This window comes from Mercenaria mercenaria, chromosome 3 (genome assembly GCF_021730395.1).
Source record: "Mercenaria mercenaria strain notata chromosome 3, MADL_Memer_1, whole genome shotgun sequence".
NCBI lineage: Eukaryota > Metazoa > Mollusca > Bivalvia > Venerida > Veneridae > Mercenaria > Mercenaria mercenaria.
In genome coordinates this window covers 84,572,184-84,593,328 of record NC_069363.1, presented here as the reverse complement: position 1 = coordinate 84,593,328, position 21,145 = coordinate 84,572,184, and the positions used below count along the sequence as shown (strand labels likewise).

General features: G+C 36.1%; 1 protein-coding gene across 6 annotated transcripts in view; it reads left to right on the top strand.

Moving 5' to 3' along the window:
- Positions 1-21,145, top strand: part of LOC123524209 (phospholipid-transporting ATPase ABCA1-like) — a 94,186-nt gene that overhangs the window by 41,983 nt on the left and 31,058 nt on the right. For 5 of the 6 annotated variants that reach the window (XR_008370326.1, XR_008370325.1, XM_045302251.2 and 2 more), the window contains 13 exons: positions 1,462-1,667; positions 3,916-4,095; positions 5,674-5,896; positions 9,264-9,485; positions 10,122-10,326; positions 11,358-11,477; positions 13,783-13,960; positions 14,610-14,741; positions 15,457-15,596; positions 16,191-16,328; positions 18,665-18,924; positions 19,571-19,670; positions 20,895-21,103. Coding sequence is in view for 4 of the 6 variants with exons in the window: in XM_045302251.2 (XP_045158186.2) it covers positions 1,462-1,667; positions 3,916-4,095; positions 5,674-5,896; positions 9,264-9,485; positions 10,122-10,326; positions 11,358-11,477; positions 13,783-13,960; positions 14,610-14,741; positions 15,457-15,596; positions 16,191-16,328; positions 18,665-18,924; positions 19,571-19,670; positions 20,895-21,103 (2,313 nt within the window). In the remaining 2 variants the exon portion in view is untranslated. Of the gene's footprint in view, positions 1-1,461; positions 1,668-3,915; positions 4,096-4,214; positions 4,395-5,673; positions 5,897-9,263; positions 9,486-10,121; positions 10,327-11,357; positions 11,478-13,782; positions 13,961-14,609; positions 14,742-15,456; positions 15,597-16,190; positions 16,329-18,664; positions 18,925-19,570; positions 19,671-20,894; positions 21,104-21,145 lie in introns of all 6 variants that reach the window. The other variant, XM_045302250.2, reaches the window with a different exon arrangement.

Below are 21,145 nucleotides of genomic sequence, written 5' to 3'. Positions count from 1 at the left end.
TAATAGAGAACCTCCTTTTTGAAGAGCATTCAATTCCTACCATAAACCTACTTTTACTGCAATTCTTAGGGGGTGAGGTTCAAGCCCTACTGGGACCAATTTTTTTCCCTTATTTTCCTTTTTTTCGAGTAAGTTTTTACTTCTTTCAAGACTTATTATTGATTTCTTGTACAAAAATGGAAAAAAAATTAATCATATAAGCGATTTCTTGGTGTTCAAAGTGAATTTACTACTTAAACAGAAGGGGTAGAGTTACACATCTTTAAAAATATTGAGTTACATGCGGTGAAAGTTCTCTATTTTGCTTTCACTCTTAGATTATATATTGTGGAAGAAATTTAGGTAGGTTTTACGTCTGCCCTAAGGTTATTTTTAAATGGAGTAAGCAAAATTCAAAACAGAAACACAGCATTCGACCTTATTTTTTCAATGTTGAAGTATGAATTCTGTCTCATTAAATCCGTTTACTTGAGGCACCATAGAAAAAATGATATTGACATTTTTATTTTGTGTTTTATAATTTTTTTACCAATAGTTTGATGTTTCTTTTATTAAATATTAATGGTAAAATGAGTTCTCTGCAAACGTTTTGGATAGTGGCTATCACTTTGAAATTTGTCTCTGCTTGAGCTTGAGGAGATACCATAAGTTATACAAAATTTATAAAAAAATGGCATGGTAAAAGTTGTTTAAAAATTGCAAAATAGTGCAAAACTCGGTTACCTTTCAGAATATACCAAGCAAAGGCCATTTTGTAAACATTACTATTAGTGATCTAATACCTTAAGTGAAAAGCCTGAATTAAGAACTGAAGTTGATCTTTCGATGTGTGTGAATGTAGTTGAAGAAATTTACTGTTCTTTTGTAGACCTCAGTTAAAAATTGTAAAATGGTAGATTTGTTAATGTTAGCAGGGGTTTTTTTTGGCCATTTTTATAGTCGTTATTTGGCTATATTCCCAATGCCAAAAAGTATGTATTTTTCCCAAAATGAGTGCAAAAATTCCCAATCTACATTCTGAAAAAAATTTCATCAAAATTGCACAAACATTGACCAAATTATGGACAATTTTGTAATGGAAGTATGTTTAAGAGGTTGTACAATGTGAAACAAGTGTATGAGAAACTGCTTAAACACATCCTTACTATATCCTATGGGACAAAATATTTCCCAATTTGGAACATTTACGCGTCAAAATTCCCAATTTTGGGGGTATAGGCTATGTTCCCAAATTAGCTAGAAAAAACCCTGGTTAGACCACATGATTTCTGCTGAATATGCATTTTCTTTGTATTCAGATATCTGAAGTGATGGTATTATTGTAATCTGTATTTTGACATTGCGTATGAAATTACGTCGAAGACAAATTATTGTACCTTCACTTGTATGCCTAAACTAATGAAATCCCTTTCTCTCTTTTTCTTGTATAAATTACCTGCAGTACTACTGTTTTGCATTCAGTGTTTCAACTTTGACAAGTTTGTCGGCTATACAAACAGACAGCAGATGATGGATGACGGAATCGCGATGATAGAGAACGATTTATTTTGGGCAGCAGTCGAATTTACAGGGATGGACACGTCAACGTCAAAAATGCCGACAAATATTGAATACAAAATTCGAATGGACGTTGATAAGGTTGACAGTACTAAAAGGATTAGAGACAGGTAAAATGACTGTAATTTCCTTTACGGTCGATGGTCTAGTTATAAAGATTTTCTGTATTGAGGGACATTTAGTATATTTTATAGGTCATATTTCAAAGACGTTTTTTTTTTTAAATTGTGAAATCATTTAATTTCATGGGCACAAAATTTAACTAGGTTTAGGCAAAACACAGCTTATTCATAGGAATATGAATTTGTTGGTTTCAACCTTTTAGCACAGAATATATATTATACCAGATATACATGTATATAGCGCCCTTTTGATGATTAACACGTTCAAAGGTGCTTTACAGAATTATAACATAAAATGAACGAGTCTTACTGGTTTGTTTGGATTTACTTTGGTGGATTGACACAACTTCGAAATCCATGAATTTCAAAGTACCGGTAAGTCCCTCGGAAATAATAATGATTTCACAGTGCTTTTGAGGAAAATTATGTTGAGCATCTCTCCATATCTGTATATTTAACGTGGTATGTAACTTGTAGACATGCAAAATATTTACGAATATTTTGAATTTATAAATTGAAGCACTTTTGGTGATTAACAGAAGTACCTTAACCATATTTGAGCCGTGTCATGAGAAAACCAACATAGTGGGTGTGCGACCAGCATGGATCCAGACCAGCCTGCGCATCCGCGCAGTCTGGTCAGGTTCCATGCTGTTCGCTAACAGTTTCTTCGATTCCAATAGGCTTTAAAAGCGAACAGCATGGAGCCTGACCAGACTGCGCGGATGCGCAGGCTGGTCTGGATCCATGCTGGTCGCAAACCCACTATGTTGATTTTCTCATGGCACGGCTCATTTGTTTAGTTTCACCTTGTTTATAATTCTGTCGGTGAATAAAAACTGGAAAATTTATAAAAATGTATTTCATACATGATGAAGTTCAGTTTACAGGTGGTTATAAGGTAATCCCTATCTTATGCAGATACGAATGTGTTCACAGGCTTCACTTTCTCAAATGTGCCGGATATACTTGCAGAATAATGTTATTTCTAATATTTGAAGTCATGTATTGGTAGCTTAAGATTGATCATTCACAAAATTGGAAGTTTCTAAGAATATACATTTTGTTGAACTGAATGGCATCCGCCCATGTAAGGCATAAGGTAGAGGTAAATTTTATCAATGGTCACTTTGTGCAACAGTGAACTTAAACTCTGTATACATGTAGCTTTTGAGCAACCATAAAGAACAGTTAAAACCAATTATTACTTACTACCAGCAATTTGCAAGTACCCATTTACATCTGGGTCAGCTGTGGCAATTGTGATGAAGCACCTTGCTTATGGACACACTGTAATGAGCATGGCTGGGCTTGGAACTCCATAGGAAAGCATCTTAGCCCTCTTGACCAGTATTTCCAATGTATTGAAAATGAAACTTGCCAGACTTTAAGCTAAATAGGTAGAGCACAAGACTTTTAGTCAAGAAGTCAAGAATGATGCTTATGTTGTCCATGATGATTGGTTGAAGACAGTCATCTAAGGTCTTGTCTTCCACCATCAGTTCATTTGGGGGAGATGTTGGTCATTTCAAAAGGAAATGTCAGTGTTTTCATGCAAGTTTTTCTTTTCTTTTGTTATGTCTCATTATCCAATCTACATTTTATACACTGTTTGCCTGAGGGGGTCTCCATGGCTGAGTGGTTAAGGTCGCTGACATGGAATCACTTGCCCATCACCGATGTGGGTTCGAGCCTAACTCTGGGCATTGAATTCTTCATGTGAGGAAGCCATTCAGCTTGCTTAGGGAAGGTCTGGGATTCTACCCAGGTATCAGCCCTTGATGAAATAATGCTTGGAGGGGCACAAGGGGTCTTCCTCCACCATCGAAGCTGGAAAGTGGCTGGAAGCTGTGTCGGTGCCATGTTGAACCCGACAAAAACAAAACAAACTAATCTGTTTGCCTGAGGACATAAGGGGATGAGCAAAAATGCTTGAAGTTTTCCACAGTTTTGAGTGATCCAAATTTAGAAAATATAAGGGAGATGGCCTCGGACCACTTGGATTGCTCGGGCATGCCTGGATGCTTGAGCCCTTAATGCTGATACCAGAAGGGTTTTGTGGGAGATAACTCTTTGTATAAAAAGCTGAAAAAGTATCTTTAAGAAGTATGACAATCAATGTTAAGGATAGAAGCATTGTAGTGTTTGTGAAAAAAATTGGGGTTTGCTGGTATGTAGGGGTAATAAATATTATCTTTATTGTAACTTACACTAATTTGTATTTAATGCTTTGCAGATACCCAAAGCCAGGCCCTAGACGACAACCATGGCATCTTAAATATTTCATGTATGGATTTGCATATATACAGGATATGTTAGAACATGCAGTTATTAAAATTCAGACAGGAATCAGCATAACTTCAGATGTGGGAATTGTAGCGCAGCAGTTTCCGTACCCGTGTTACACTGAAGATAAGTGAGTAAAAAGTAGCGCATGTGCATCCTATAAGTGCACAGACTTCTAAAACAGTGTGCTCCTACATTCTTTATCATCTACAGCATCTGTATTTTATCATACCTTGTCATATCATTTAGGTATCCTCGACCGGGTCCCAGAAGAAGCCCGTGGCCAGACTTGAAATATTTCCTGTACGGTTTTGTGTATATACAAGATATGCTAGAACATGCAGTGATACGTGTACAAACAGGGGAAAGTAATATCCCAGTAGGAATAGTTACCCAGCAGTTCCCATATCCTTGCTGGCTGCAAGATAAGTGAGTGATTTACGAAAACAAAAGCTTTTATTTCAAAATTCACATTGCCTAACTACTGCACAATAACAATTCATCTTCATTCTTATTTGCTATATTAAGGTAAGTAAACCACATATATATTCACAGTTTTCTAAAGTTAAAAAAGAAAGCCATGGTTTCACGATACTCTTGTAATAATAAATGAGCGCCGTTGTGCAAAAACCAACAATAGGACATATATCATATCCTAACATGTTCATTTTATATTATCAACATATGAGCCGCACCATGGGAAAACCAACATAGTGGCTTTGCGACCAGCATGGATCCAGACCAGCGCAGTCTGGTCAGGATCTATGCTGTTCGCTTACGGTTTCTCTAATTGCAATAGGCTTTGAAAGCGAACAGCATGGATCCTGACCAGACTGCGCGGATGCGCAGGCTGGTCTGGATCCTTGCTGGTTGCAAACCCACTATGTTGGTTTTCTCATGACACGGCTCATATAATCGGATGAATAAAGGTTAAAATGCAATTGAGACATTTCCACCTGGATGGTGCAAATTGTGACTATTCAATGATAGTGGATATTTTGCCATATTTGCTTTAATTTCCTGCACTGGTGTTTTGTTAACTATCTAACTGACACAGATAATTATACATAAAAGCAGCTCACTGCAATTACTTTAACTGAAATACACTCATAGACTTTTATAATCGGTCACTGTTGTAATTGCGATAGCATGGATAAAATTTAAATTACACGACTGAAATTTTCTCGATCACCTTTGTTTCCATATGCTATTTATTCGTGAGGGTAATTTTCCATTAAAATGGCTTAAATCAACCATGCGTGGTAAACTTTATCGTTTTATTTTCAGCGTAGTCTTAATGTAATATATGAAAATCATAGGTGACCGATTATAAATGTCTATGAGTGTACTGTTATATGGTATTTACCTTTAGCCTGCTGGCCGCAAGTGGTTTTGCCTTTGCGACCAGTGCAGACCAAGATCAGCTTGCACATCCGTGCAGGCTGATCATGGTCTGCACTGTTTGCTATTCAATCAGTAAATTTTCAGTGAACACCCCTTCAGATAATAAATGGTATTGCCCAAATTGGCACCAGACCATTTTAGAAATTTAGCAGGCTAAAGGTTAAAGCAATTCAATTGTGTAAATAAAATCATCTCTCTACCTGGTGTATAACTTTATGGAAAAGGTCATTTTGAATTCATTCATAGTATTATCATTTTTCAAGTTTTGTTTTTTTCTTGCTATAATTTATAATATATATTTCAGATTTATATATGCCATATCAAGAATGTTGCCATTATTTATGATTCTGGCGTGGATTTTAACGACGGCCATGTTGTGTAAGAGTATCGTTTATGAGAAGGATAGACGGCTGAAAGAGGTGATGAAGATAATGGGGCTCGGCAATGGCGTGCACTGGATGGCGTGGTTTATAAACGCCTTTATAATGATGTTTGCGACAATTCTCATACTTGTCATAGTCCTCAAGGTAGCTCTTTCAAAGTTCTTTCATATTTGGTAAAAATGATTATTTATGAATATTGTGTAGAAGCAATATTGCTTCATAGGAACTCCCAAGACATTTGGCATTTTGTTTTTAGCTCGACTATTCGAAGAATAGTCTAGCTATTCTACTCACCCTGGCGTCGGCGTCGGCATCACACCTTGGTTAAGTTTTTGCATGCAAGTACATACAGCTATCATTTAAAGGCATATAGCTTTGAAACTTATTTATTCTTTTTCTAGGTCAATTACCAACCTCACTGGGTCAAGTTCCATAACTCTAACATGTATTTTGAGCAAATTATGCCCCCTTTTGGACTTAGAAAATTTTGGTTAAAGTTTTACATGCAAGTTACTATCTCCAAAACTAATGCAGATATTGAATTGAAACTTCAAATGTGTCTTCGGGGTTATAAAACTAGTTGATAGCACCAAGTCCCATAACTCTGACCTTCATTTTGGCCAAATTAGCCCCCTTTTGGACTTAGAAAATTCTGGTTAAAGTTTAGCGTGCAAGTACATACAGCTATTACTAAAAGACATATAGATTTGAAACTTATTTTTTCTTTTTCTAGATCAATTACATACCTCACTGGGTCAAGTCCTATAACTCTGACATGTATTTTGGGCAAATTATGCTCCCTTTTGGACTTTGAAAATCCTGGTTAAAGTTTTACATGCAAGTTACTATCTCCAAAACTAATGCAGATATTGAATTGAAACTTTACATGTGTCTTCGGGGTTATAAAACTAGTTGATAGCACCAAGGCCCATAACTCTGACCTTCATTTTGGCCAAATTATGCCCCCTTTTGGACTTAGAAAATTCTGGTTAAAGTTTTGCGTGCAAGTATATACAGCTATTACTAAAAGGCATATAGATTTGAAACTTATTTTTTCTTTTTCTAGATCAATTACCTACCTCACTGGGTCAAGTCCCATAACTCTGACTTGTATTTTGGGCAAATTATGCCCCCTTTTGGACTTAGAAAATCCTGGTTAAAGTTTTACATGCAAGTTACTATCTCCAAAACTAATACAGATATTAAATTGAAACTTCACATGTGTCTTCGGGGTTATAAAACTAGTTGATAGAATCAAGTCCCATAACTCTGACATGTATTTTGGGCAAATTATGCCCCCTTTTGGACTTAGAAAATTCTGGTTAAAGTTTTGCGTGCAAGTACATACAGCTATTACCAAAAGGCATATAGCTTTGAATCTTATTTATTCCTTTTCTAGGTCAATTACCAGCCTCACTAGGTCAAATTCCATAACTATTAACATGTATTTTGAACAAATTATGCCCCCTTTTGGACTTAGAAAATTCTGGTTAAAGTTTACATGCAAGTTACTATCTCCAAAACTAATGCAGATATTGAATTGAAACCTAACATGTTTCTTCGGGGTTATAAAACTAGTTGATAGCATTAAGTCCCATAACTCTGATATGTATTTTGGTCAAATTATGTCCCCTTTCGAACTTAAAACTCTTTTGATATTTAACATTTTGGGTAATAATTTCCTGCTTCTGTGACAATATTTCGAATAGTCGAGCTTGGCTGTCTTACGGACAGCTCTTGTTTGGAAGTCGAGTCATGTCTGACCGTTTGCCTTTGATCACAGTTCCTTTACGCATTCTACCTGTGAGGATTCCATTCTAGTAAAGCCGTCCAACTGGTATATGAAAAGTCGGTGGTTCTACCAAGTTGCTCGTCCAGTCCTGAAATGATTCTTGGAGGGGCACCCGGGGTCTTCCTTCACAGTTGAAAGCAGAAAGGTCACCATTTGTCCTATATTTGTTTTGATGTGATGTTTAACCCAACAAAAACAAATCTATACAAGTAGCTCGGGGAATTTAAAAGGGACTATCCAGGTAAACACCTATACCTGAATGTAGGAATCTTTCACTGGTGTAGGGTGCGGATGGAAATATCTGGCTCAAGGGTGACAGTTTAGGTGGTTACGAGGCTGTGCCAGAATGCTGTGTATTCCCGTCTGGCATACCAGATTGCAGCGTCCGATGTTTTGACCAGTGCTGGAAAACTCCATAGGAATGATTATTGTGCTGTAATGAGCTATAGCAAACTTTGTAATGAGCTATAGCAAACTTTGTAATGAGCTATAGCAAACTTAGTAGTAGATTTGTGCAGTAATTGATATTTTTTTTTATCTAAAACCAGATAAAAATTAAATGCATTGATACATCCTCTTTATTTGCTACAGAAAATTTCTTGATTCAGAAAAGTTATTTCAAGAAAAAAAAAGTGTTTCAAAACAGATGATAAAACAAAACTAAGGAACTCTTGTGTTGTTGATTGCCTTTGCTACATGTAAACTTCACACACTCGTTCACTTTGATGATCTGACATGCAGTACACAGGTTCCATAACTCTACTTTGTATACAAAATTATGCCACTTTTTTTTACTTTTATATTCATTCAATTGACAAGGCTGTTGAATAGACGAGCATTGCTGTCCTCTGACAGCTCTTGTTTTATAGAACTATTTCTCACAGTAATGTGTTAAACAAAAAGAATGAAAATTAACTCATACACAGACATATGAGCCGTACCATGAGAAAATCAACATAGTGGGTTTGCGACCAGCATGGATCCAGACCAGCCTGCGCATCCGCGCAGTCTGGTCAGGCTCCATGCTGTTCGCTTTTAAAGCCTATTGGAATTGGAGAAACTGTTAGCGAACAGCATGGATCCTGACCAGACTGCGCGGATGCGCAGGCTGGTCTGGATCCATGCTGGTCGCAAAGCCACTATGTTGGTTTTCTCATGGCACGGCTCATATAATCATGACATTTCAAAGATTAACAGTAGTGTGGAGTTCTGGTTTAGTTTTATTATGTGCACTGTAATGCTTTAATACTTTGAAAAGAACAAAACAAACTTTTTTTAAATCAGCAAACGTACTATAAAGAACAAAGGAAAACAAGTTATGTGTAATTTTTATCTGGTTTCGTGTAAAAAAATGCATAAATCTACTACATAAGTATAGTTTGATAGATATTAGTTATTTACAACATATTGGATCTCTTTCACCTCTGGATGTGAGACAGTTGAAAAGAACAGGTGAAAGGGCATAAGACTCCTGTCTGTATGCAAGAAATAAATTGGCATCTTGGGCGTTAACCTGTGTCAATGAAACTGGAGAGTCAAAATGACTTAGAAACAAAGACATGGGACAAAAAATGGCCACAATTTTTTGTACGACATGATTCACTAAAAAAACACAAAAACAGTAACTTCCAGTAAAAAGTTGTTTGACATCTGTTTATAGCAACAGGTTTTTACTGAATTACTTTCAGTGTTGTCAGTAAATCGTCTATTCTATTCCAGGCTGGAAAAGTGTTGGAACATTCTGATCCCTCGGCTGTGTTATTCTTCATGACAATATTTGCGATCGTCACGATCATCAAATGCTTCCTCATCAGTGTGTTTTTCTCGCGCCCAAATATGGCCGCCTGCTGCGCTGGATTTATATATTTTCTGGGTTATCTACCTTACATGTTAATGCTGCAGTTTGATGAGGTCCTCACCAGAAGAACTAAGATGGCTGTGGTAAGATCATGTCTTTGTGTCAAATTTATACTGGTTTCATTTTGTTGAAAACAAATTCTTTGACCCATATTTCATTGTAAATTCTGTACCAGTCAAAGCTTGAGTTTTGAGACCAGTCTAAAATTTCCAATATCTGATTGGTTCATTCTTAGCTCAGATCTGAAATTGACCAATGACAGGGCAGGATTTTGAGACTGATACTAAATTCAGTCTCTGATGTCATTACATGTGTTTACATGCTTAGCTAGTTATACTTTAGATGGAAAATTGTAGTACTGGCTTATAACCACAGGTTTTCAAAAAATAAAGAATTTGATGGAAAACTAATTTGTTTTTCATAGATTATGTATGCAGTTTGGAAATTTTCATTTTTATAATGCTTTAACTCTTATCATGCTGGACACAACTAATTCTGCCTTTGCGACAAGTGTAAATCATGATCAGCCTGCACATCTGTGCAGTCTGATCAAGATTTGCACTGTTTGCCATTCAGTCAGTATCTTTTTGGTATTCACCCCTTTCAGCAGTTAATGGTACTGTCCAAATTGAAAGATGGACAAGTTCATTGTAGAAATTCAGCAGGATAAGGGTTAATGTGTTAAGCATTATACATGTATTCATGAATTTCCTTTCCAGGGTCTATCATCAAATGTAGCTTTTGGCTATGGTTGTAACTTCATAGCCCTATGGGAGGAGCAGGCTATAGGTCTACAGTGGAGTAATATAGGCATCAGTCCTATCAATGATGATGATTTCAACATGTTGCATTCTATCGCCATGATGATAATTGATGCAGTCATCTATGCCCTGTTCACATGGTACATAGAAGCAGTTTTCCCAGGTGAGTAACTTTGACTGTTTACTTGGTATGTGTCGGCATTTTTTCAAAAGTGAATAACTTTGTAAGCCCTGTTCACATGATACATTAAGGCAATTTTCCCTGGCGAGTAACTTTGTAAGCCCTGTTTACACGGTACATTGAGGCAGTTTTTCTTTTGCATGCCCTGTTTATATAGTACATTGAGGCAGTTTTCCTTGTTGAGTAACTTTGTAATCCCTGTTTGCATTGTTCATAATGGTATTTTCCCAGATGAGTAACTCTTTATGTCCTGTTTACTTGGTGCATTAAGACAGTTTTCCAGGGTGAGTAACATTATAATTATGTCCTGTTCACATGATACATTTAGGCAGTTTTCAAAGTAAGCAACTGTTTTCTTACCATTCTGGTATACTGAGGCAGTAACACTAGATACGAATCTGTGTTTTTATGCAGTAGCCATTTCATTCAGTCATCAACAGTAGAGTAATGTAAAACATAAAGCATTATTTTTACTGGCACTTTGAGACTTGTTTTGACAGGTAAGCAATGCTGTATGCATATGCATTGATATTATGGCACACGGAGGTAGTCTATACTTATTTAAAAAAAAAACGGCCATGAATACCCTGTTCATATGTTACATTATGTCTGCAGGGACATGAAAGCAAATGAATACTGACAATTAACCTTAAGCGGACACCTGAGATACGCTTGCAAAAGATTTTTTTTTTATATAAAAACATGCGGACATTGATTGGTTGACATGTTTTTCCATATCAAAAAATACATTGTGTATAACATGTTCATGTTGTAAATTGGTGCTGTCTATTTAGATGACGGCTTTTGGGATTTTGTTTTAGTCTTAGAAGACCTGTTGAACTAAATTCTTTCTTTGTGTTAATATATCGCTAAGTAGTATTAATGAATCTTTTTTGATGCATTTTTTGTGCTATTATCTTGCCTTTAACTGTTTTGATGCAGAAAAAATCCAAATAATGAATTTTTACACTCAGAAATTGCTTAAAATTAGAAAAAAAAACCTTTTTTTTCAGGGCAGTATGGTATTCCAAAACCGTTCTATTTCCCATTTACCAAGTCATACTGGTGTGGCAGTGGTGGTCAGTTAGATGGGAACGATCTAAGATCAACCAGTATGGAACTAAATGGGCAAGGTAAAAGATGGCAGCTATTCTGTGATCTCTTTATTTAGATATAAGTATATTTCATTTACAACTACAGTGAAATCATTAATATTCGTGGGGGACTAATTTTCATGGATTTTGTGGTTGAGTCAATCCACGAAATTTAATCCCAACGAACAAGTAAAATTCCCATTCCTTTATTGTTATAAAGCTGAAATCCATGAATTCATATCCCCACGAAATTGCCGTTTTGTCCAAAACCACGAAATTTCATGCCCACGAAATTAAATGATTTTACAGTATGTTTGAATTAGGGGACTCTGTGTTTCTCAGTAACAATGGTCATTTAGTTGAACTCTAATCAATTCTTAATTGAGTCACAAGAGTCTGAGAAATTTGATGAAACAGATACCTGTGAAATAAATTATAGTTGTAGGGGACTAATTTTTGCCCACAACTTTTGATGTAGTAGGTGTAGTTGTCCATGAAAGTGAATCCAAATGAAAAAAAAAAATCTCATTTATTGAACGTTTAATAGTCAGAATTCGCGAATTTGTGCCAAAATCACCTGATTTTGTGCTAAAAAAAATAAAGAAAAATTTGCTCTATACTAAATGGAAATTCAGTGCACTTGAAAAAAAAAACCCTGACTAATTGTAACAGTGTAATTGTAAGTTTTAGCTCACCTGTCACATAGTGACGAGGTGAGCTTTTTTGATCACCCTTCGTCCGTCGTCCGTCGTCAGTCCGTGCGTGCGTCAACAATTTCTTGTCTGCACGATAGTGGTTTCATTTATGATTTTATTTTAACCAAACTTGCACACAACTTGTATCACCATAAGATCTCGGTTCCTTTCTTGAACTGGCCAGATCCCATTATGGGTTCCAGAGTTATGGCCCCTGAAAGGGCCAAAATTAGCTATTTTGACCTTGTCTGCACAGTAGCAGCTTTATTTATGATTTGATTTTTACCAAACTGGCACACAACTTGTATCACCATAAGATCTTGGTTCCTTTCTTGAACTGGCCAGATTCCATTATGGGTTCCAGAGTAATGGCCCCTGAAAGGGCCAAAATTAGCTATTTTGACCTTGTCTGCACAATAGCAGCTTCATTTATGATTTGATTTTAACCAAACTGGCATACAACTTGTATCACCATAAGATCTTGGTTCCTTTCTTGAACTGGCCAGATCTGCTTATGGGTTCCAGAGTTATGGCCCCTGAAAGGACCAGAATTAGCTATTTTGACCTTGTCTGCACAATAGCAGCATCATTTATGATTTGAATTTAATCAAACTTGCACAAAACTTGTGTCACCATAAGATCTTGATTCCTTAGTTGAACCAGCCAGATCCACTAATGGGTTCCAAGTTATGGCCCCTGAAAGGGCCAAATTAGCTATTTTGACCTTGTCTGCACAATAGCAGCTTCATTTATGATTCGATTTAACCAAACTTGCACACAACTTGTATCACCACAAGATCTTGTTCCTTTTTGAACTAGCCAATTTCTCATGGGTTCCAGAGTTATGGCCCTTTAAAGGTCCAAAATTGGCTATTTGCTTTGCAGCCATATAGAGACCTCAATTTATGTTTTATTGTATACAAACTTCCAAATAAAATTTCAACAACAATAATTTTTTTGGATTCCATTAAAATCAGATCCAAGCGTAGGTTCAGAGTTATTTTATATCTGATTACCTCCCCTGATTGTAATCAGAATGGATTTATATCAGTAAGTACTTATAGTACTTATTTGAAATTTCATTATTGTCATTAGTTGGACTGAGCCAATCAGGGTAGATAACTATGGACTGATTTTATGTCAAATTACCTCCCTTTATTTCAAATTAAAATGGGTATATCTCCGTAACTAATGAAGATACTGATATGAAATTTCATTTATGTCAACAGATTTATTTGGCAGATCCTTCTTTTCTTCACTTACAATAATTTTTTTTTTTAATTACTTCCCTTTTACGTTATTATAAATAGCTTATTTTTAGTAACTTTTTTATTATTGGCCGTAGGGAAAAGCCGAGACCACTTTTCTGTGGTACAACATGGATGGTACCTGCAGTTTTTAGGTGTATTTTGACATACCTGTACCTTGTAAGAATTTTTTTTTCTTTTTGGTTAAATTTCTTCCCTTTGTTGTTACTGTCCTTTGGACTTAGATATTTTTTCTGAGGACCTTCTTGTCCTCAAGTGCAATGATAACAGGTGAGCGATATAGGGCCATCATGGCCCTCTTGTTAACTTATTTGTGTTAGTGCGATGTTCAACCCCAAAAAAAACAAACAAGTTGATCGTCATATTAAATATTTACTGCAGGCACAGAAAAAATGGAGGCTGAACCCAAGAATAAAAGAGTCGGCGTGGCAATACGGAATCTGAAGAAGAAATACTCGTCTAGTAATCGCTTGGCAGTTGATGGTCTCAGTTTAAACTTTTATGAGGATCAGATTACGTCTTTCCTTGGACATAATGGTGCAGGAAAAACTACAACCATGTGAGTTAATACCTTTTCCATAATACAATTTGCAAATTGTATGTTAATAATATTTCATATCAGATTTATTTATGACATTCAAGTTTGTTTATCTTTAAATAATGCTCATTATTTAGAGTAAGGTTTTTGTGCATATATATTTTTTGAGAGTAGAAAAACAACTTATTAATACAAATTAGGGATGGTGTTGAGTGGTACCATTACAATAGTTTTTTGTTAGAAGAAAAAGAACATAAATTACCAAGGTTTTTCGAGGACTGGCATTTTGTGCTTTATTAAATCTTTCACAAGGATCTGTATACATAACTCTTTGAAAAAATGTGAACCAAAAATGTTGCTAAAAAGCATTAGGCAGAAACTTAGGATATAGATAATTATGTCTGTGTACTTAAACTATACAGTACAACCTCTCTAGAGCGGCCCTCTCTTAAGCAAAAACTTCTCTATAACAACCTCATCGAAATTTCCCTAAGCGGAAACATACTATCAAATTTACCTCTCCAGAACAACAACCTCTGCATAACAGTCAATATTTGTATTTCCCAAAGAGTGTTGCTCTACAGAGGTTGCACTATAATTTAATTTAATGCTTTAATGCAGGCAGTCAGTATTAAGAGTTTTGTATGGAACTAAACTGTTTTTGTTTCAGGTCAATTTTGACTGGTCTGTTTCCACCGACAGCGGGTACAGCATTTATACACGGCAAAGATATACGAACAGAGATGGATCATATTAGACATAGCCTGGGCACTTGTCCGCAACATAACGTACTCTTCGACTGGTACGTACTCATTCTTTGCTTTCCAGCATAATATACTCCTTGACTGGTAGGTAGTGATATTTATTCCCAGCTTCAAAGGAGACCATTTATGTTTTTCGGGTATGTCTGAAAACCATTAATTTTTGTTTCAAATTGAGTGCTGCTATGTGAAACCGAACATTAGTTCTTTGCGAAGAGTATGAATCCAGATCAGTGAGCACATTTGAACAGTCTAATCTGGATCCATACAGTTTGCATATCACTTGCATACAGGTGCTGAAATTGGTGAATGAACATTATGGATGTGCACTGATCTTTATCCATGCTGATCACAAAGCCCCAGCATTTGTTTTTACAGGGATGCTCAGTTGTTTAGGCATATGGCTTTCAGTTACCTGTATTTGATAGATGACCTCTGTTATTTTGTGGCTTAGTATGTCTAATGTTAAGGTTATATTTACATTGAAACTGAAAGCAATTTCTGATTAACAATTTCAGCATGCTTGAGCCATTAATTGTCAAACTTTATAGGATGATTGACTGTGGTCAATGAATGACCGCAGTTGTTTAAAGAGTGATTAGGTCAGAGGTCAAAATTACATTGGTGAGAGGTTGGATTAGATACTTTCTGACAAAGCAATAAAATACCAAAGAGAATAGAAGTGTCATATTTTTAGCTTTTTGAAACATAAGTATGAATGCACTATTCAAAGGGTTTGTTTATGAACAATTTCAGGTTGACAGTAGAAGAGCACCTGTGGTTCTACGCTCGGTTGAAGGGCTCTCCAGCAAAGGAGGTGAAAGCAGAGATGGAGCAGATGATTAAAGATGTAGGACTGCCTCATAAACGAAACGAACATTCTAGCAATCTTTCTGGTATGTTATCTGACGAAAAAAATTCCTCTATCTTTTGTATTTGTTCCAGTGTTCTTTGAGAAGCACACAAAGTGTATGTTTCACTACTGAAAGAGCTGAAAACAGGTTTTCTGTCAGAAAATTAAGTTACGTTTTGGGAAAAAAAAAAAAAGTTGCAACACCAAAAAAAGAAATTTGAACTCCAGTAATTTGAACATATATTTATATGTTGTAAACAAACATTCAGTGAAGTCGCAATCTTTACTTCATATCTGAAATCTGGTATTTTAAATTATGTATTGAATTAAAACTATTATAAGAACTGTGACCAATATAAAATAAAAGTAGTATTATGTTTTACACTATTTGGATTTGGAAGCCAGGTTGATGTTTTATGAGTTGACTCGGACAATGTTATACTTTTTCCAGCTACAATAGATTTCATTTTAGTTGTAATGGTCTTGAGTATTTTAAAGCAATATCTCCTATAGAGTATCCAGCTATGTGGCGCAGATGTGATTGTTCTCTATCAAATGACAAATCTTGAAATAAATGAGATGCGAAAAATACTCCATTTGTAGTCATACGGGAAACATTAAATTTGATTTTATATAGGTGGAATGAAGAGGAAATTGTCTGTTGCCATAGCGTTTGTCGGAAACTCAAAGACAGTGATCTTAGATGAGCCAACGGCTGGAGTGGATCCTTATGCCAGAAGAGCTATATGGCAACTTCTGCTGAAGTTGAAGAAAGGTTTGTCCTTCACATGTTTACTAGGAAAATTGATTTGTTCAGATTTTTAGCTCACCTGAGCACGAAGTGCTCAAAGTGAGCTTTTGTGATTGCCCTGTGTCCGTCGTCCGTCGTCCATCCATCCGTCCGTCGTCAACAATTTGACTGTTAACACTTTAGAGGTCACAATTTTGGTCTAATCTTAATGAAACTTGGTAAGAATGTTACCCTTAATAAAATCTTGGATGAGTTCGATATCAGGTCATCTGGGGTCAAAAACTAGGTCACCGGGTCAAATCAAAGGAAAAGCTTGTTAACACTCTAGAGGTCACAATTTTGACCCAATCTTAATGAAACTTGGTCAGAATGTTACCCTCAATAATATCTTGGACGAATTCGATATTGGGTCATCTGGGGTCAAAAACTTGGTCACCAGGTCATTTCAAAGGAAAAGCTTGTTAACACTGTAGAGGCCACAGTTAAGACTATATCTTCATGAAACTTGGTCAGAATGTTACTCATGTTGATCTCAAAGTCCAGTTTGAATCTGGATCATGTAGGGTCAAAAACTAGGTCACCAGGTCAAATCAAAGGAAAAACTAGTTAACACTCTAGAGGCCACATTTATGACCATATCTTAATGAAACTTGGTCAGAATGTTAATCTTGATGATATATAGGTCCTGTTCAAATCTGGTTCAGATGGGGTCAAAAATTAGGTCACTGGGTCAAATCAAAGGAAAAGCTTGTTAACACTCTAGAGGCCACATTTATGACTGTTTCTTCATGAAACTTAGTCAGAATGTTAATCTTGATGATCTTTAAGTCAAGTTCGAATCTGGGTCATGGGGAGTCAAAAACTAGGTCACCAGGTCAAATCAAAGGAAAAGCTTGTTAACACTCTAGAGGCCACATTGTGACTGTATCTTCATGAAACTTAATAGTCAGAATGTTAATCTTGATGATCTTTAGGTCAAGTTCGAATCTGAGTCATATGGGGTCAAAAACTAGGTCACTAGGTCAAATCAAAGGAAAAGTTAGTTAACACTTTAGAGGTCACATTTATGACCATATCTTAATGAAACTATCTTGATGATCTTTAGGTCAATAGGTCAGGTGAGCGATACAGGGCCTTCATGGCCCTCTTGTTATACAAGTGAAAATTTAGTGGTATATAGGCAACAAGTATGCAAAATATATATTAAATCACTGTTGCTTAGAGATATTAATTATGCTTTGGAACCTTCAAACCAACTTTTTTGCTAATTATTAAAAAATAAGATCTCTTTATGAAGAGTACTGTACTGCAAACTGCTTTTATTTCTTTGGCATAAGGCCAAAATTTTGGTTTCATGATAATTAATCCTTTATGGAAAATTATGGCTCTATAATATGAATAAAGATGGAGTAAGGTAGTTCACATAATCCTTTCTTTTAATTTGTTGTATCAGTTATTAGCTCATCTGATTTTTTGAGAGAAAAAAAATGAAGAGTTATTGTCATCACTTGATGAAGTCTTGATCGGCGTCAGCGTTGGTGTTGCCTGGTTAAGTTTTATGTTTAGGTCAGCTTTGCTCCTAAACTATCAAAGCCCCATGTGGTACTGGGACGATCTGTGTATGAAAAGAATTGGAACCACTGCCTTACCCTTGCATGATCGTAAGAGGCGACTAATAGGGTCTTAATACTTGGTTTTGCTGTAACTCTGTGATTCCAGCAGGTGTGCAAATTTTGATTCCATACCTCATGTTTTTATTTCGATGTAAAAGAGATGTGAAACCAAAATTTGTAGTCCTGTTTGGCGCCATATAACCTATACTGTGTTGGTGCGTCGTAAAACCCAAATAGAAAAAAAGAAAAGAAAATAAATATCAAAGCTATTGCTATGAAACTTGCAATACTTGTTCACCATCAATAGCTGCAAGAAACATAACTCCATCCTGCTTTTTGCAAGAATTATGACCCCTTTTGGACTTAGAAAATATCAGATTTCTTGGTTAAGTTTTGCGTTTAGGTCAACTTTTCTCCTTAACAGTCAAAGCTATTGCTTTAAAACTTAGAGCAGTTATTCACCATTAAAAGCTGACTCTGCACAGCAAGAACCTTAACTCTCTCTACATTGCTTTTTGCAAGAGTTATGACCCCTTTTGGATATAGAAAATCATGGGTAGAACAATATTTCTATTATACAGAGACAAAAAAATCAGATGAGCGACTGCACCTGCAAGGCGGTCCTCTTGTTTTAACTTTACATTATGATAATCCAATCAATTTCATTGAATTTGTATTGAGCTGACAAATCAGAATCTTACTGAGCTGAACGTGATTTACCAGGTATTTCACATTCGAATATTTTAGGTCGTACTATTATTCTGTCAACTCACCACATGGATGAAGCAGATGTTCTGGGAGACCGAATCGCAATCATCTCTCAGGGTCGTCTCTGCTGTATTGGCTCAAGTCTGTTTTTAAAGAATCACTATGGCAATGGTTACTATCTGACGTTGGTACGTGGCGATACGGACTTAGATGAGGAAGCCATATTGAAGGAACAGTTGATGATGAACAGCAATAGACCATTGTCTGCCGGCAGTGTCAGGACTGTTACAAGTGTCCTTGTATGTTTGCCTTAAATTTGTTTTAAATGTGGAACTATTTAGTTTTATACATTTTAAGGGTAAATGTCATATTAATTGTAATGCTTAAAACTTCATGAAGTTTGTTGACATTGTATTTTTTCCCTGTATATACAGCTTCATTGAAGTTTTTGATAATTTTGAATATTGCAGGGTCTTTTATAACTCGTTAAAATTGTTGAAAGAAGTATTTGTGGTCATTTTACGGTCTAATATATACTCTTGTACAAGTATATACAGTCTAAACCTTTAGCCTGCTAAATTTCTAAAATGGACTGGTCCATCATTCAGTTCGGGCAATACCATTTATTACTCGAAGGGATGTTCAATGAAAATTTACTGACTGAATAGCGAACAGTGCAGATCATGATCAGCCTGCACAGACGTACAGACTGATCTTGGTCTGCACAGGTTACAAAGGCAGAATCATTTGCCACCAGCAGGCTAAAGGTTAAAGAAGTTTTTGAGAATTCCAAATTTGGCACAGTCTTTTGCAGTGCATTAAGGTTGCTAAAAGAATTTTGTTTGGTTAGTCATCAAGTCATCATACAAAAGAAGAACAAATACTTGTACATGCATCATTTCTCAAGTTTTGATTCTTTAAATTAAATTTTGGATAAAATTTTAGCCGAGCATTACCAATGAAATTGAGGATGAGGGATATGCCGATGGAAAGTCAGACAGCAGCGATCCACCCACCCCACCTAACGATGATACCACATATCCAGGTAAACACTTTATAAATACTGATGAAAACTTGTGCTATTAAAAATATAAAGAGATAGAAACATTTTCTCTGGTTAGGTAAACCTGAGAAAATTTCATTGAGATAAGAATATTTGGAAAGAAAGAAAGCCCGAATTCTATTTTGACACTGGTGTCCGTCCGTCTGTCCATTAACAATTTCATGTCTGCTCTGTAACTCTTGAACCCCTTGAAGGATTTAAAAGACACTTGACACAGATGTTCCCCACATCAAGATGACTTGCAGAGCACATGGTTCATGTGGCTGGCTTCAAGGTCAAGGTCACAATTGGGGGTCAAAGGTCATACCTTCGGGCGTATATTGCTCAGCATTGCAAAGCTATCCTACTCACCCCGGCGTCGGCGTGAGCGTGAGTGTCACACAAATGTTAAAGTTTGCGTTCCACCCTAAATATTTTCAAAGTCCATCGAGATACTGCTTTGATATTTTGCATACTTGTTTACCATCATGACCCCAGTCTGTAAAAAGGAGGAGGCAACTCTATCAAGCATTTTGACTGAATTGTAGCCCCTTTTCTACTTAGAATATGCTTATTATAATGTTAAAGTTTTACTCATAGCTTATATTGTACTATCAAGCACTAAGAATAGTCGAGCACGCTATCCACTGACAGCTCTTGTTTTAATTTGTCAGAAATTGTAATTACTATAATCACTGCAGTGATGTTATAATTAATGCAGATTTAAGAGGTGATAACTGTATGTCAACAAGTCATGTATTTGATCCTGAGATCTGGAAAAGTCAGAAAAAGGTAATTTAGTGGAAGTTAAACATTAAAGTGTCTGACAGTAGTAATTTGGAATGATTGAAAACATTTCTAGAAAAGTTCTGGTTTAGTCATGTAGGTATGTCTGATCTTGGAAACTTATCAGCTTTGTAACTAGCACTGTTTTTCATTATAAATCTAGGGCCTTTGTGGCTGAGTAGTGAAAATCGCTGACAGAATCATTTGCTTACAAGTCTGTAAGTGCGAAACCTTGCTTTTGGTGTAGAGTTTTTTCATGTAAGGAAACCATCAAATTGGGCTATGGAATGTTGATGGTTTTACTCAGGTGCTTGCTTGTGTCTGGAACTATGCCCGGAGGGCCACTGAGGTCTTCTTTCACCAGTGAAAGTTGCCATATGACTTATCATGTCGTTGTGATGATAAACCCCAAAAAAAGACAACATAGTTTTAAATCTGCAGGCTTCTCAGTGAAGAAAGTGACATCATTCATCAAGAAGTATGTACCAGAAGCTTGTCTAGTGGAGGACAACATGACAGAATTGTGTTACCAGATGCCCACAGAAGCCGCACACAGGGGTGACTTCGAACGTCTTTTCCAACAACTAGAGTTTTCTCACTCAGAGCTTGGTGTCTCCAGTTTTGGAATCTCAGATACAAGTTTGGAAGAGGTAAAAATTGTTTGCATTTTTAAACAGTACTTATATGAATTC